At 43.7% G+C, this 13,999-nt stretch overlaps 5 protein-coding genes and 1 non-coding gene across 6 annotated transcripts; 5 read left to right on the forward strand and 1 right to left on the reverse strand.

Moving 5' to 3' along the window:
* Positions 1-1,301: 1,301 nt before the first annotated feature.
* Positions 1,302-2,348, forward strand: C7M61_005157 (uncharacterized protein; the record flags this gene model as incomplete). The annotated part of the gene is made up of 1 exon (XM_024860468.1): positions 1,302-2,348. The coding sequence occupies one exon, from the start codon at positions 1,302-1,304 to the stop codon at positions 2,346-2,348; it is 1,047 nt and encodes a 348-aa protein (XP_024711389.1).
* A 726-nt stretch (positions 2,349-3,074) lies between these two features.
* On the forward strand, positions 3,075-3,962 carry C7M61_005158 (uncharacterized protein; the record flags this gene model as incomplete). The annotated part of the gene is made up of 1 exon (XM_024860469.1): positions 3,075-3,962. The coding sequence occupies one exon, from the start codon at positions 3,075-3,077 to the stop codon at positions 3,960-3,962; it is 888 nt and encodes a 295-aa protein (XP_024711390.1).
* A 1,302-nt stretch (positions 3,963-5,264) lies between these two features.
* Positions 5,265-5,642, forward strand: C7M61_005159 (uncharacterized protein; the record flags this gene model as incomplete). The annotated part of the gene is made up of 1 exon (XM_024860470.1): positions 5,265-5,642. One exon carries the CDS (start codon positions 5,265-5,267, stop codon positions 5,640-5,642), a length of 378 nt encoding a protein of 125 aa, XP_024711391.1.
* A 4,833-nt stretch (positions 5,643-10,475) lies between these two features.
* C7M61_005160 lies at positions 10,476-10,547 on the forward strand. Its single transcript has one exon. It is a non-coding gene; the product is annotated as a tRNA-His (tRNA).
* A 44-nt stretch (positions 10,548-10,591) lies between these two features.
* C7M61_005161 (pyridoxal 5'-phosphate synthase) lies at positions 10,592-11,134 on the reverse strand (the record flags this gene model as incomplete). The annotated part of the gene is made up of 1 exon (XM_024860471.1): positions 10,592-11,134. One exon carries the CDS (start codon positions 11,132-11,134, stop codon positions 10,592-10,594), a length of 543 nt encoding a protein of 180 aa, XP_024711392.1.
* A 771-nt stretch (positions 11,135-11,905) lies between these two features.
* ORC4 (origin recognition complex subunit 4) lies at positions 11,906-13,915 on the forward strand (the record flags this gene model as incomplete). The annotated part of the gene is made up of 1 exon (XM_024860472.1): positions 11,906-13,915. One exon carries the CDS (start codon positions 11,906-11,908, stop codon positions 13,913-13,915), a length of 2,010 nt encoding a protein of 669 aa, XP_024711393.1.
* Positions 13,916-13,999: the final 84 nt, after the last annotated feature.

The raw sequence follows: 13,999 nt of genomic DNA on the forward strand, positions 1-13,999 counted from the left end.
TTCATTAAAACTTAGTTGGTTGGATTTGAGGGCGAGAAGAAGTTTTTATATATTGTCCTGGCTGGCAAATATGATGCTTGATAAATAGGCGTTTTTGATAAGCCGCATAGTCCCAACTGGGAGTTGTGAAGTGTTATGTGAAGGATGTTCGACGGAGTTTTGATTGGAGGATGATTCGGGGATTTAATTGCAGAGGAGAAAGGGAACCTGTGACTTTGGATCCTGAAAAGTAAAAATAGGACGGCTCTGTTCGTCTAGAGGAAGAAGAAGTAAGTATATATGTATGCCATATGCAGGACTCTATCATGAAGAAGCAGAAGAGTTATCAGAAAAGTCAGATAATGACGTAATGAGAGGAGATTCACTTTCAGAGACATTTGTAAACCTTCCCCAACGATCTACCAGTGCCTACCTAGACCGGAATTGTATTTATAGTTGGTCAGGTGCGGAACAAGATCTACTGAATATGTGAGACAGATGCAGTGAGATCGGTGAAAGAGTTCTTTAATACTTAAAAGTGATAATTTAAGAAGCGGACTTCTCAGTCTCTTTGTATAGTTTTCTGAATAGCAGTCGTCGGGCAACTGTAGCAATCAAGGAGTAGCATGACTGCTTTGGTCATTTCTGACGAACTCATAACCTATATCTCCACTTTCTCTGCTTTTCTTGGAGATCTCAGTGATGATCCAAGCGAGCATATTTCTGTACTGCATTTCCAACAGAATATGTGAGAGATGCAGAAAGACCGGTGAAAGAGTTCATCGGTACTTAATCTATTAATTTACGAATTGATGGCAAAAAGGTCTCTTACATAGATCCATACCGACAAATCCACTATTAGCCAGCTTGAAAAATAAAAAATCAGTCCGTTGACAAATAGACCATTAGTCAGCTTGACAAATTAGTAAGCCGCAGGATGCCGCCCCATACTATGAGACGTTTACGTAGTGCATATAGCTCCCTAAGGAAGCACAGATAACCAGGTATGTAGCGGGAATTCCGGTTTTTTTTTTTTTTTTTTTTCTCATTATATAAGGAAGGATATCACGAATCTCGTTTTTTCTCTAGGTCCAAATCTATCGAACTCAGTGGAGCCATTTTCGTGTGCAAAGGGTCCATCTCTTATCAATAGACTTGCTCCATTTGACACAGCTTAAACAGCAAACTGAACTTATTCCGTCATTCATACCTTTGACAATTTCATCAGATTTTCACACTCCTTGAATTGAGAATTTGTGTCATTTGTCGTTTTTGGCAGCTTATCAACCCAATCGGGCTTATCTGGGTACATGAGCAACTATATGCATCACGATCATAAGCTGGACACTCCATTTATTGCTAGTTCCCAAAGTTCAAACGATTTTTCAAATTCAAACAACTTGTTCTTTTGCGGTGGTCAATCGATGTTGCAAATTGCCAAATATACCCAACTCACACCAGAGCGTTCGGAGAACTACTTTGCACCTCTCACTCCAAAGGTGTTAGAGCTATGGAAATACGAGCAGGATGGGGACGAGTATTGTGAGCTTGAAATCCCATTTGTGCTCGAACATCCTCAAGACCTTATTTGGTGGTCTATTTTGATATTTCCGAGCATTTCAAAGGTTTTTGGCGATCAGGTTTGCAATTACATTTTGAAGTATGTCAAGGATGTCGATGAAGGCACATCCTACTTGAATTCCTTACCTATACAGCAAAGAAGAAGAATAGTGTGCAACACAGATAGCGTTTGCCGTGCAATCACCTCTGAAGGTATAAAATGGGATCTTCCCCTTATGCACGGGGTTAATGGATTGGATTCTTTCAAAAAGACGTTCGAAAGCGGGTCGAAGTTAACCGTGAAGAGTCTCATAAGCTTGATGATTCGTTGGGAAGAACAGGAGAAAAATTTGAAGGATGCAGATGTGCTTCCTAGTCACATACTGGCATTCTTACACACACATCAAATCGACGCTGATTTCAAGGTTATGATGTATAGAAGGCCATATTTACGAGGCGACTTCGAGTATTATGTTGGGCGAGAATTTCACAGAAGGGGCATCGAGAGGGTAGACATCAAGTCTCTCTTTTGCGATCGCTATAATGACATGGCAGTCTACGACAAGGACAAGTATTGGGACCATATTCTTGGACCATCTATATCTGAAAAAGCTCGGAATGAGGAACAAGGATCGGTCAACAAGAGGCGTTTTATAAAATGTACTCGTTGCCATAAAAAGGGACACTTTGTGAAAGACTGTTGGTTTAATGATACTAGATCTATTCATGGTCAGAGAAAGCCAATGGCGCCAAAAAAGGAAAATGGCAGAGGGAGAGCTTATCACAGAAACAAGCGGATTCCCAACTGAGTGTCTCCAACGAGACTACACAATATCACAGCACAAGATTTGCTAAGAAATTCAATTCTACCAACAGAGAGATATTAGTGCTTCAGCACATTCGTGAAACATGCTAAGCAATATTTGATACCAGATGAAATAACTTAATAAGAACAGCCGATATAGTCTGTCTTGTCAAAGACTATATCGTACTAACCAGCAATGTATCAATGGAACCATTGAAACAAAACTGTCATGAGGAATCTGGCCTTATAGGGTCTGGAAACTCTTGGTAGTTCCCTCTTCAACATGAAGAGTATAGAGAACCAGGTATAAAATGGTTCCTATTCTTTTTTTATTGAAAGAAAGATCAATGCGAAAATTGATCATTCCGTAAGATTTGAGGTCATCGAACTTAGTGGGGCCATTTTTGTTGATAGCTCGTGCACAAAGTTACACTTTCTCAGAAGTTGGTCCACTTGACACTGATGAGTGAGCACACAAAAATTCTACCATATGGAAACCACTATTTTATCGGATTTTCGAAATTTCGAAAATGGAGATCGAGCGATCTTTACCGATTGTCAACCCAACCGGACGTATCTTGATTGTCTTTCTGACTTACACAAGCGACGGTATGTATCACGTATACTTCCGGGGTTCGATGACCTAACACGAGATAAAGTAGATCATATTTAATCCATTCCCTTGCTGATGGAGAAATCTCAGAAACCCACATCTTTTTTCCTAAAATCAATGAACTTCCTTGCTACACCTCACGCACAGGTTTGTCGTATCTATAAAGAGGAGCGTTACGGTGATCAGTCGTACTGTGAGCTTTTAATACCCTTTGTGCTTCGCCATCCAAAAGACCTCATATGGTGGTCAATCTGGACATTTGAATCCATTCGGCAATCTTGTGGTTACAGATGCTGCGATTACATCAGGAAGTATGTCAAGGATGTTGACGAAGGTGCTGCCTATTTGGAGTCTTTACCAGAACAAGACAGGATTCCGATCAAGAGGAATGCAGATAAAGTATGTGCTGAGCTCTTGAATAACGGTATCAGGGCAAGCTTCTTACCTCCGAACCTGGATGATACATTGTGCCTGTTCAAGAGAATGTACGATGAAGTATCGAAGGTGCCTGCGATGCTGTACACCGATTTATTGATCCATTGGAAGAAGAAAGATGAACAATTGGACCACGCCCATGCCCATCCAGCTATCGTGCTGGCTTTTTGCCACACTCATCTAGTTGAACCTATGTTTAAGGTCTTGATGGTTTTGAGACCTCGCTTAAAAGGCGATTTTGTGAGCTTCATTGATGCAGAGTTCCAGAGGAGAGGAATTGAACGTATGGATATCAAGTCCCTTTACTTTGACAACTATCAGGAAATGTTTATTTACCCTTGCGATTTGGAACAGGCTGGCCCTTTCCGAGTATTTTCATGGGAAGAACCGTCTGCGTTGAGTAAGAGGCATTTTATAAAATGCACTCATTGTCATAAGAAGGTGCAAATTGTGGACGGCTTTGGGGCTAAGCGGACCGGATATTTTCACGGTCGGGAAAAGCAAAAGGCACAGAAGAAGGAAAGTGGTCGGAAAAGAGCGTACCACAGAAACAGGTTGGTTGTCGATTGAAAATCGAAACCAGACCGCATAACGGGACAAGGTTGCCCAAAAATTGAAATCTAAGTGAAATGGAGATCGAGAAATATTAAATGCTTAAACAGTGGCACGATATTTGCCAGCTTGAATTTGATACCAGATGAATAGCTAAGTCAAATACCCCAATATCCTCTTTGTTAGAGACTGTATCGCTAACTCACCGGCAATGTACCAATAGATACAGTGACTTAGAGTAGTAAAGCGTAGATTGTCTAAAGTACAAAAAATGTCTGTAGTGCCCTTCAACACACGACTTCTCTGATTAGTGCACTTGACGATCCCAGATACCAGTGGTGGCTTAGTGAGACTAACTCATGCACCCACGATAAGCCACAAAGAGGATCTTCCTCGAGGTGAACCCTGAATTTGACAAATTTACCCAAAAGCCACAAACTGTAGGTTTGACCATCCTCGGCGAAATTGCGGTTCTTCATTTTCGCAGCCATATGCTTCCCTGGCCATTTTGCCTGTTCAACGACCTATATCCCAGTTCAACCAGCCCCCGAGAACCCTTCAATTCTCTTATAAAACAATCTCCTTCTTTCCAGATTCCCAAAATTCCAACCTCCCACACTTTTCCGTCCATTTATTCCAACCCAAAATGCAAAGCCGATGCATCGCTTTGCGGCTCTCAACGGCTGCGAAAGATAGAAGGAAAGTGGTGCCGTGAAACACCAAAAAGCCGGTACTTCAGCCGCCAGCCGTGCTTGTGGTCATCACAAAAGACCCTGAAAATAACCGAAATGCCAAAATATCACCACAAATTGCTCGGTGGCGGAATCCTCTACCGGAATTTCCACACCCACCAAATCCGCTTTCCACGAACGGCTGAAGTGAAAAAAAAAACACCCCATCAACCGAAAAAACCTCCTCTACAATTTCAAAAACCACCGAAAACCAAAAACCAAAAAACCCTCGTCAAAACCCGAAATGCCCGCTTTTCGGCCTGCTACCCCAAAACAGCCTGGCGCTTACGGTCACTACTGCTCCTACTGTGCCTCATTTGCACCCAAGCGCTGACCCTTCGATGACGCAGAGGCCCACGAAAAAAAACCAAAAAGAGGATTTTTCATTAAAATACTGAAAACCAAACTACCCTAAACCACCTCCACCAAATTTAAAAAAACAATTTCCTCAATCCACGTCATCCCTCATAACCCCGGCTCCAGACCGCTCGCTAACCGATCCTCTAAAATCAGTGGGTACTGCACACAGCGCCACCCCGGCTCTTTTCTTGGAATCAACATTTACACTTCATCACCATCTTTTCCTCCCATGTCTTATAATCCTCCCACAGGTCCTCCACCAAACTGGTCCGACAGCAAGCAGCAGCCTACTGTGTCCGACGAAGGTGCAGGCCAGACCTCAAGAGGTTACGCCCCACAAGGCCAGCCCCAGTATCAGCAAGGTTATCAACAAGGTGGTGGATACCCCCAACAAGGATACGGTGGCGGATACCCTCAACAGGGTTACGGCGGTGGATACCAGCAGCAAGGTTACGGCGGTCCCCCACCACAGGGCGGTGGATACTACCAACAGCAGCCGCAACAGCAGTACTATGTTCAGCAGAAACGTTCGAGCGGTAACGAGAACTGCTTGATGGCATGTTTGGCCGGTTTGTGTATCTGCTGTACCTTAGATATGCTCTTCTAGAGCTGGCGTGATACGGACCGGGGTCCTTCTTGCATCAGATAGACTGTCAGCCGCCAGGAAGGCTACTGTATACTTATGAATGGAGCTATCGAACGAGAGTGGGTGTAGACTTGATATTCGTTGTATTTTCTTACTCTAATAAAGAGAAATTAGTAATGAATAGATTCAGGCACAGATCATCGGCTTGATCGGGAGATCCGGCAAGCGATCCAGGTAGCATTTTGATCTGTGGACCCGGTGATCGGTTTCTTTTAGGGGTAGGAATCAGCCGCCCATTATGAGCCCAATCATGTACACTGTCATTTCGTTGTGTGATATTTCTCGTTTGTCTCCATTCAAGTGTGAAGAGCATAAATAGACACCACCGAGACCCACGGAGCTGAAAATACATCTGATTCGTCTTTGCACTGTTTTTAAAAGTTTCATTGCTCTACATTTTGGAATACCGTCTGGAGCTGTGGCCGTATATTTGTGTGCTTTTACATTAGCTGAAAGACACAATTGCTTTGTAAGGTGGCGCTTTCGTTATAGCTGACAAAATCGCCAAGGCAAGGCTTCAACTGACATGTACTTTTTGCAGCACGATTGCGTGCTAGCGTTATAATGAGACCTCAATTAGCATAATTTTATCCAATAAGCCATTCTTATTTAACCACCCAACCATTTCTTCATTTTATGGTTCGACTGTCCTGGAAAGTCAAATCTCGATAGGTAAGCATGGTTTGGATTCGTCTTGCAATTGTATCTGTCTCAATCACATATTTCCCAATCTTGGCCTGCAAACCAATGCCTTCTGCAATCGCTTTGAAGTTTTCTTTTGCGTCGAGCAACGAACACGGTTGTTGACTACTCTGGCATTCATGATAAAGGTCAAAGAAAGCACATCTGTCACCGCCTCAATTACATCCATCCTAAACGTTGCAATTGTGAGCCTTTTTCATCGTATTACCTCACGAGACTAAACAACTTCAAATCTAATCGTTTGACAGCTTCGATAATTCCTTCTCTCATATCCAAAGTTTTGGAGAATGATTCGAGTAGATTCGGTACGGATTTCACAGTCTGTCAATGACCATCTTCAAGCTAACATCAGCAAGCCTGTTGAGGGCTTTTAGGTCGTTCGTGATCGTGATCGCTATCGTCAACGCGGATTCTGCCGATGTCCGGATAGAACTGATTAATTGGTGGGGTTAAGCTGAATACATGTCTCATAAACATAAAAAATGAGAGTACTATCAAGATCATTGCAAAGAAGACAATAATGATGGCTGTTGAGAATTCACTCATGATTTAAAATATTTTTTTATTTTCCAGGTGGGCAGCGAGGGGGCCGGGGGAGGTAGATATATATGCCAATGTATGGGTGGTGTGTCTGTATATGGGACGTATAGATATGCATAGACGAGGTATTGTGTGCCGATACGGGTATAAGTGGTGACGTAGATATGGGTAGGGTGAAGCCTTGGCTTTTTTTTTTTTTGTGTTTCTCAAGACGTTGTTTGAAGGTCGGAGGGATCTGTGATTTTGAAAGCTATTCACCGAGATTGTATAAGACTGAGTGTAGATACACCAAAGCCTGGAGGCACTAGTGAACCACTTATCCCCAATTGATAAAAAGGGCGACATTACGGACATCCAAGGAATTCAAGCTCTTATTGAACTTCCAAGCCTCGCATCAAATGAAATGGGAACCTGATTGTTCTTTTTGAAATTACCCAGCTTTTGTTCAGAATCACAATAGCGAGTCCGTGCATGAGCCTCACCAATGGCTGCGAAACACGAATCTCCATGACCCTACCGGCCGACATTCGGTAATCAAATTGATGAAGCAGTTTAGAAGTAAAGTGAATGAAGGGGATAGATTTTATTGTGTGGGAGAAGTTCAGAAAGATTTGTCCGATGGGACAACTCTGGATTAACTTACACAGAAGAATTTGTTAAGCGTAATGACTTCACAGCAACACTTCGCTTTACCTTTAGCTCATATGTTCCGGAACTCTATACCGCCCATCCGAAGCCAAATTAACGTCAATTGTGCTTAAAATGGACGGCACTTATATGCTACAACATATCTACAGCTAATGCCGTGTTACTAGATTCATTTGCCATACCCCCTGGACCTCCCTCACGGAGGATACGTCAACTGAGAACCTTCAAAGCCTTGACTGAAAGGCTAAAGCCGTACTATACCAAAAAGTCTTGAGGAACCAATCTCTACCTATGGATTTATAGACAAGGTATACGACTGAAGGTCTGTGCTCAAGTCAAAGAACACCTTCTGAAGATCAGATACGATTTCCTCAATTCTGCAGCAATGTGGTCATGTATCTGTCAAGCCGTAAGTAAAAGGTTAGTTTTGACTTTAGTTACATAGTCTTTTTGGCCAGCATGTAGCTGGGAACACTCTAGAAAAAGACACTTTTTTCCTTGTCTGATCAGTTGTGGAGAATAACGAGCGACAATGTATGCTTTGGACAAAATCTGAGCTTTTCCTACCAAACGAAACCAGGGTATTCCAGCTACCTAGTTCGAAGCCAAACTGACTTAAAGCGAATCCGTCTAAATCGGTTTTTTAAACCATCAATTGCATCAACTGCGGCAGATAGTGACCACAGTAGCCACGACCGTGTCTGTGGAGTCATTGCATAATGCCTTATAAAGGAAGGGACAGTTGTTCATCGTTATTGCCAACTTGAAAATAGTTCCAGCCAAGGATACGTTGAGTCAGTTTACCCAATTCTCTAGCCATGAGGATAATAAGTACTCCAACCGTTATCATTACTAATAATGCTGCCCATTGTGTCATAATCAGGCTCTTTTTTGGTGGTTAGCGAAATTTTCATTGTTGGGGGTCGACGGAGATATATATACCAGCTTTCGGTGCTGCATGCCTTTGTATGGGATGCATCGGTGTGCATAGGCGAGATGTGCCGGCGTGGGGTATAGCCGTTCAGGAATGTCCGTGAGTCGGTCACCTGATATGGGCTAACTTAAGAGCTTGGCTGATTTTCCTAACCAGAGTTGGCTGACTTTTGTAATTATTACGAAGCCTTGGCGTTTTTTTGTTTTTCGCTGATGACGTCGAGGGAAGGTCGTTTCAGGATCGGGGTCTCACTCACCTGCTCCTCGGCTTTAAAAGCGATAAACCGAAACGTCCTCTCAATTCACTACCAGAGTGTTTATGGTTTTTTGGTCAGCTGGGGTGGCTAGCGGGCGACAATGGAAAAACACGTGGTTTCACAAAAAGCGTCGTTGAACATGGAGGTGGTTCGGAGCCCAGCACTTCGTATATGGAATTATTGTGGTCTTTGACGTCATAAATCGGAGGGAGGGTGTGAATTTTGCCCAATCATCTCGAACTAGGTTTACACCAAGGTATTTCACTGACAATTGCGCGTGGAAAAGATGGTCGACAGTAGTAAAATCATGCTTGAGTTTCCTGTAATCTATTCGTATTCCGAGAGGTTTTCAACTGCTGGCCTGTTCGAGGTCATATAGAGCGTTGACAGTGATATGTTTTTTCCAGAAAAATATTTCTTGATTAGAGCACAGAAACTAAATCTCTGTAGGAACAACCTTCAGAAGAGCTTACATTTGTACCAGACCTCCAAGTCGGTTACCCGAATGTCCCAATTGAGCTTGCTAAAATGTTCAATTGTGTGTTCCCTTTAGCTAGAAACCTCTGATACCTAGTCTTATATTATGGAGTTAGGGATTTCAAACCCAAACCAAGAAGCAAGTGGAGCTTATGAAAGACGATGGAGGTGTAGTTTAACTGCGTTTTGATCAAAAATAAAGATGATTCAAGATTCTCTTCCACCAATTAAGCCCCAGTGTTTTGCTCATCTGCTAAAGTAGTGGGAGGTGTGAAAAGCTTAACGTAGATGAGTGACCACAACGACACGATTTACCGCCTTCCTTTTCTTCAATTTTGGTCCATATGTGCCTTGCAATGATAATGAGAGATACTCCGAACCTGTCTGCTCTGTGATAAGGAAATCATGAGATCAAACAACAGGACAATAATACAATGTCTGTGAAGTGTCAACGCATTGGTGGCACAAACCTGACTTCCTGAGGCCTAATTCCCTTGGAGATATGGACTAAAATGTGTCCTATGAACTTAAAGATTGAGCCATATTGTCAAGACAGGAGAACGTACCTGATTCGAAAGAAATATGGATTGAATGATCAACTTTAGTATCCTTCGATTCTGGGAATGTACCGATATATAGCTGTGGCTGATCCTAAGCACGATGACATGAAGTTGCCTGAACTATGGAAAATTCAGCAGCGACTCAGAGACTTTATGGCTTGAGAGGTTCTTTTGTCGCATTCCCAGGGTTCACTCAGCTTCTGTTGAAAACATGTTGAGGAGTTGACGTCTTTCTTTTTTTTTTGCTGCAAGAGGCGATTTTTTTTAAAAAGCCTTAAAAGTATGTAGATTTTGTTGAAATGATTTTGTTCTTCTGGCGTTCTTTTAATTTTAATAAATCGTTAAAAGAGGAACACTGGTCTGCGCGATCCTAACAGTCTGAGGATGATGAGGAGTGTCAAGAGCATAAATAGACACCACCGAGTCCCAAGGAGCTGAAAGTAGTTTCGCTACATCATTGAACTGTCTTTAATACACTTGTTGGTTTAATTACTAAAAATACTGACTGTGGCGGTAGATATATGCATTTCTATCAAATCGTGGATTTAGAGGCTTTTGCGCTAGCAGCGTAATCCTTAGACCTCAATAAAAACATTAAACTGATCAAGTATTGCAAATTCCTAGATCTGTTCAAACATCTCTTCATATTAAACCCCCCAACCTTTCCTCCATAGCACGCCGGTCTAGTATAGTGGTCAGTACAGTTCGTTGTGGCCGAACAGACCCAGGTTCGATTCCTGGGGCCGGCAGTTTTTTTTGCTTTTTGCTCAACCATCAATTGCTACCTCGTATATTAGCTAAGTTCGTATGTCTGGACCTTGTTGTTCGTGTCCGTGATCTGACACAGGTCCACTGTGATCAAGACAATGCTGTTGCACTCATTCAGAATAAACGTCTCGGCCTGAGCGTCGTCCACCAAGCCATTGTTCAAATGCAACGACTTGTAGAACTTGTAGTCCGTTTCCTCCGACTTTGGGTCGATCACCCGGGCTCTTCCGTTGAGCATGACAGACACACTGCGTATCTCAGCCTTGTTCATGTTGGCCAAAAGCTCGTACAACGAGTTTCTTCTTCCTGTAGGAGGAGCCACCTCCTCGTCTCCGGCGACCCAATCATGGATCAAAAGAGACACGTTTTCATTGGCCTCGATGTTGCGGTATTTCGTCGTGTCTCTGGGGGTGCTGATGATTATGTAAGGCTTGTCGTTTTTGGAGTAGAAAGTGTAGTTCATCAAGGATGCATGGGGGATGTTGGCGTTGCACGTGGCCAAGTGCACGTATCGCTTGGATTTGAGCAACTTGGTGACGTGCTCTGGTAATTGGGTGACTGATTCCATAAGAAGAGAGTAGTTGGTGAGGAAGGATATCACGCAGGAGATCGAGGTGAGCTGTGGGGGTAAGCTGTGGGGGGCAAACGGGAAATATTTAAATGAGGAGGGGGCGTTTTTCTTTTAGGTAGTAAAGAATGGATGGGTTGGTTTTTTAAATTTTTCATGGTTTCGGTCAGTTGCTGTGCATTACTCAGCATGGTGTCTGTGGTGAGCAATGCGTGAAGGGAGGCACACTTTAGGGTTTTCATGAAAAAAGGTTAAAAAAGGAGTATGTGAGAAAAACGGATCAATGCTTTGAAACAGAAAAGCACATTTTCCAGTGGCATCTTGGAATGGCTGCAAATTGACGCATAAGCATGGTGTTAAGCCTAGGAAAACGCACTCTGATGCATGAGTGTCAGTCGCAGGGTCCATACTGCTATGGAGAATTGTTCAAAAATTGGATTTTTTCGAATTTGGTTGTAGATGTTGAAGATTCTAGTAATTTGACGTTCTCACATCACGTTGACTTTTTGACCAGTTCGTTTGGTGACATACTCAGAATTGACATGCTACGCTTGTAGATGTGGTTGCAAATAGGATATCAGTATTCACCTTACGTAGCCAAATTCTCTAAAACCTCTGATTCCACCAAAAACCCCAAAAATCAAAATCCTTCAAGTCCCAATTTTTCTTTCCTTTTTTTCCACCCTTTGTTATCCACCTTCCCTGAACATCAACACCATCACTTGCATCCATTGTAAAGCGCGCACATCATCAAAACATACCACCATCAACATGTCGTTTCTGGATTTCGACGGGGAGTTTGCGTCCCTAAAACGAAGCCTGCTCGAGGAGATGAAACAGGATAAATTTGTCCAGCGCCTTAAAAACGAAAGAAAACCCCGTTCTGAGCTTGTACACCAGGAATCCGTATCTGACGATGAGATCTTCTTCGATGCCAACGATAAAGCTGCTTCAAACGAGCACTACACAACAAAGCCACGCAAGAAGCTCCAACTCCGAGGCATAGAGGAGCTCAAGAAACTCAAAGAGACCGAGAAAAAGCCCCGCAAACGCATATGTCTTAGCGGTATTGAGGAACTACGCCAGAGCGTGAAACCACAAAAACGCGTCAGGCTAATACCGCTACCCAAGGGGTATTCGATCAAGAAGGAGGAAGAGGCCAGTGACGCAGATCGGCCCGAAGAGACCGTGGAGAAGGACGTGTCGCATAATCTGGAGAACTCACGAAGTCAGCCTGATAACGCACTGGACCAGGGTAATGACCATGGAGATCTAGGGGGTGATAATGAGAATGCGGATGATGCAATTGGCCAAGATGGCGATGGCTCATTTGCTGGAAAGAGGGAACCAAACGACAGTGTTCTGGACGAAACTGATGGTCTTGACGATACACGGCTACTAAAAAGAACGGTGATGGCTCAATTGACAGGAAGGGAGTTCCCGGCGCTCGAGGAATCCCTGCTTGCCCAGACATACAAGGATGTCCACAAGGTGCTACAACACACAGTGGGTGATCGTGAAAGCACGTCAGCTCTTCTCATTGGCCCCAGAGGCACTGGAAAGACGCTCGTGGTGAATCGTGCACTTTCGAGTCTTCGAGAGCATTACGGCAAGCTGTTCATCATAATCAAACTCAATGCTCTTCTCCACACCGACGACAACCTCGCCTTTAGAGAGATTGCCCGTCAGTTGGATCTCAATACCAGTGGGACTGATGACAGAACCAGGACCTTCGAGCAGCGTGCCATCAGTGACACCGTGACGAACGTCCTCTTGGCCTTGGATTCAAACGCTTCTCCCAACAAGTCTGATGAGGACTTCAAAAGCTCCACGCCCGTGGTGTTCATCATTGACGAGATCGAGATGTTCACTGCCTCCAACAAGCAAACCCTTCTCTACAACCTATTCGAGCTCTCACAGAGCTCCAAGATCCCCATCGGTGTAATTGGTGTGGGTACCAAGTTCACTACCAGAGAGCTTCTCGAAAAGAGGGTCCGCAGTCGGTTCAGTCAACGTATCATCACCACACACTTGCCGACTTCTGTTGAGGATTTTTGGGCGAGCGCAAAGCTCTCCCTAAAGGTGCATTCATCGGCCATGAGCCAATTCAAGGACGTAACGTACCCAACACAATGGAACCAAAACATCGACGAAGCGTTTGATCGCCCTTCCAAACTTGCCAGGGTCGTTTACAAAATCTTCTTCTCCACCAAAAGCTACAAAGATCTAAATAATAGCTTCATGGTTCCTGTGTCACTTCTAAGCCCATCTCAGCCATTCTTTAACGAATCAAAGTTGGAGGCGTACATCCTGATGCAGTCCCCGGGAACGGTTCAGTCAATCATTCGATCCTTGTCAGGTGCAGAACTTCTACTTACCATAGCGGCATCACGGTGGATTGTCAAATCTGAGGTTCCACAGGTCAACTTCAACTTGGCATACAAGGAGTACACCGACATGATGAAACAGTTCAATGCCGAGGCCACCACGCTTTCCTCGAACACTTCGCATATTGACAACACCGTCCTTGCAGGTATCAAGGTCAACCAGAGGATTCTCTCGTCTAAAATTATGCGCGATTGCTGGGACAATCTCTACAAATACGGGCTCCTCTTTGATGCAATCACCAGCAACAACGAGGTGAACGCGAACAATAATCTCAATATGTACAAGCAGGTGGTTTTGGATGTGTCGAAAACGTTACAAGTTGATATTACACTTGAGGAGCTAGGCCAGCTTATTCCAGATGGCGACTTCTACAAGAAGCTCACGAAGCTCTAGTTTCGATTATTTTCTACGAATTTCATTTTTGGCGAAGCGCGAGATAAGCCACTGTAATTAGTGGATAGCGCCGCACACTTTTGC

Source organism: Candidozyma pseudohaemuli (genome assembly GCF_003013735.1).
Source record: "Candidozyma pseudohaemuli strain B12108 chromosome Unknown scaffold00022, whole genome shotgun sequence".
NCBI classification, from domain to species: domain Eukaryota; kingdom Fungi; phylum Ascomycota; class Pichiomycetes; order Serinales; family Metschnikowiaceae; genus Candidozyma; species Candidozyma pseudohaemuli.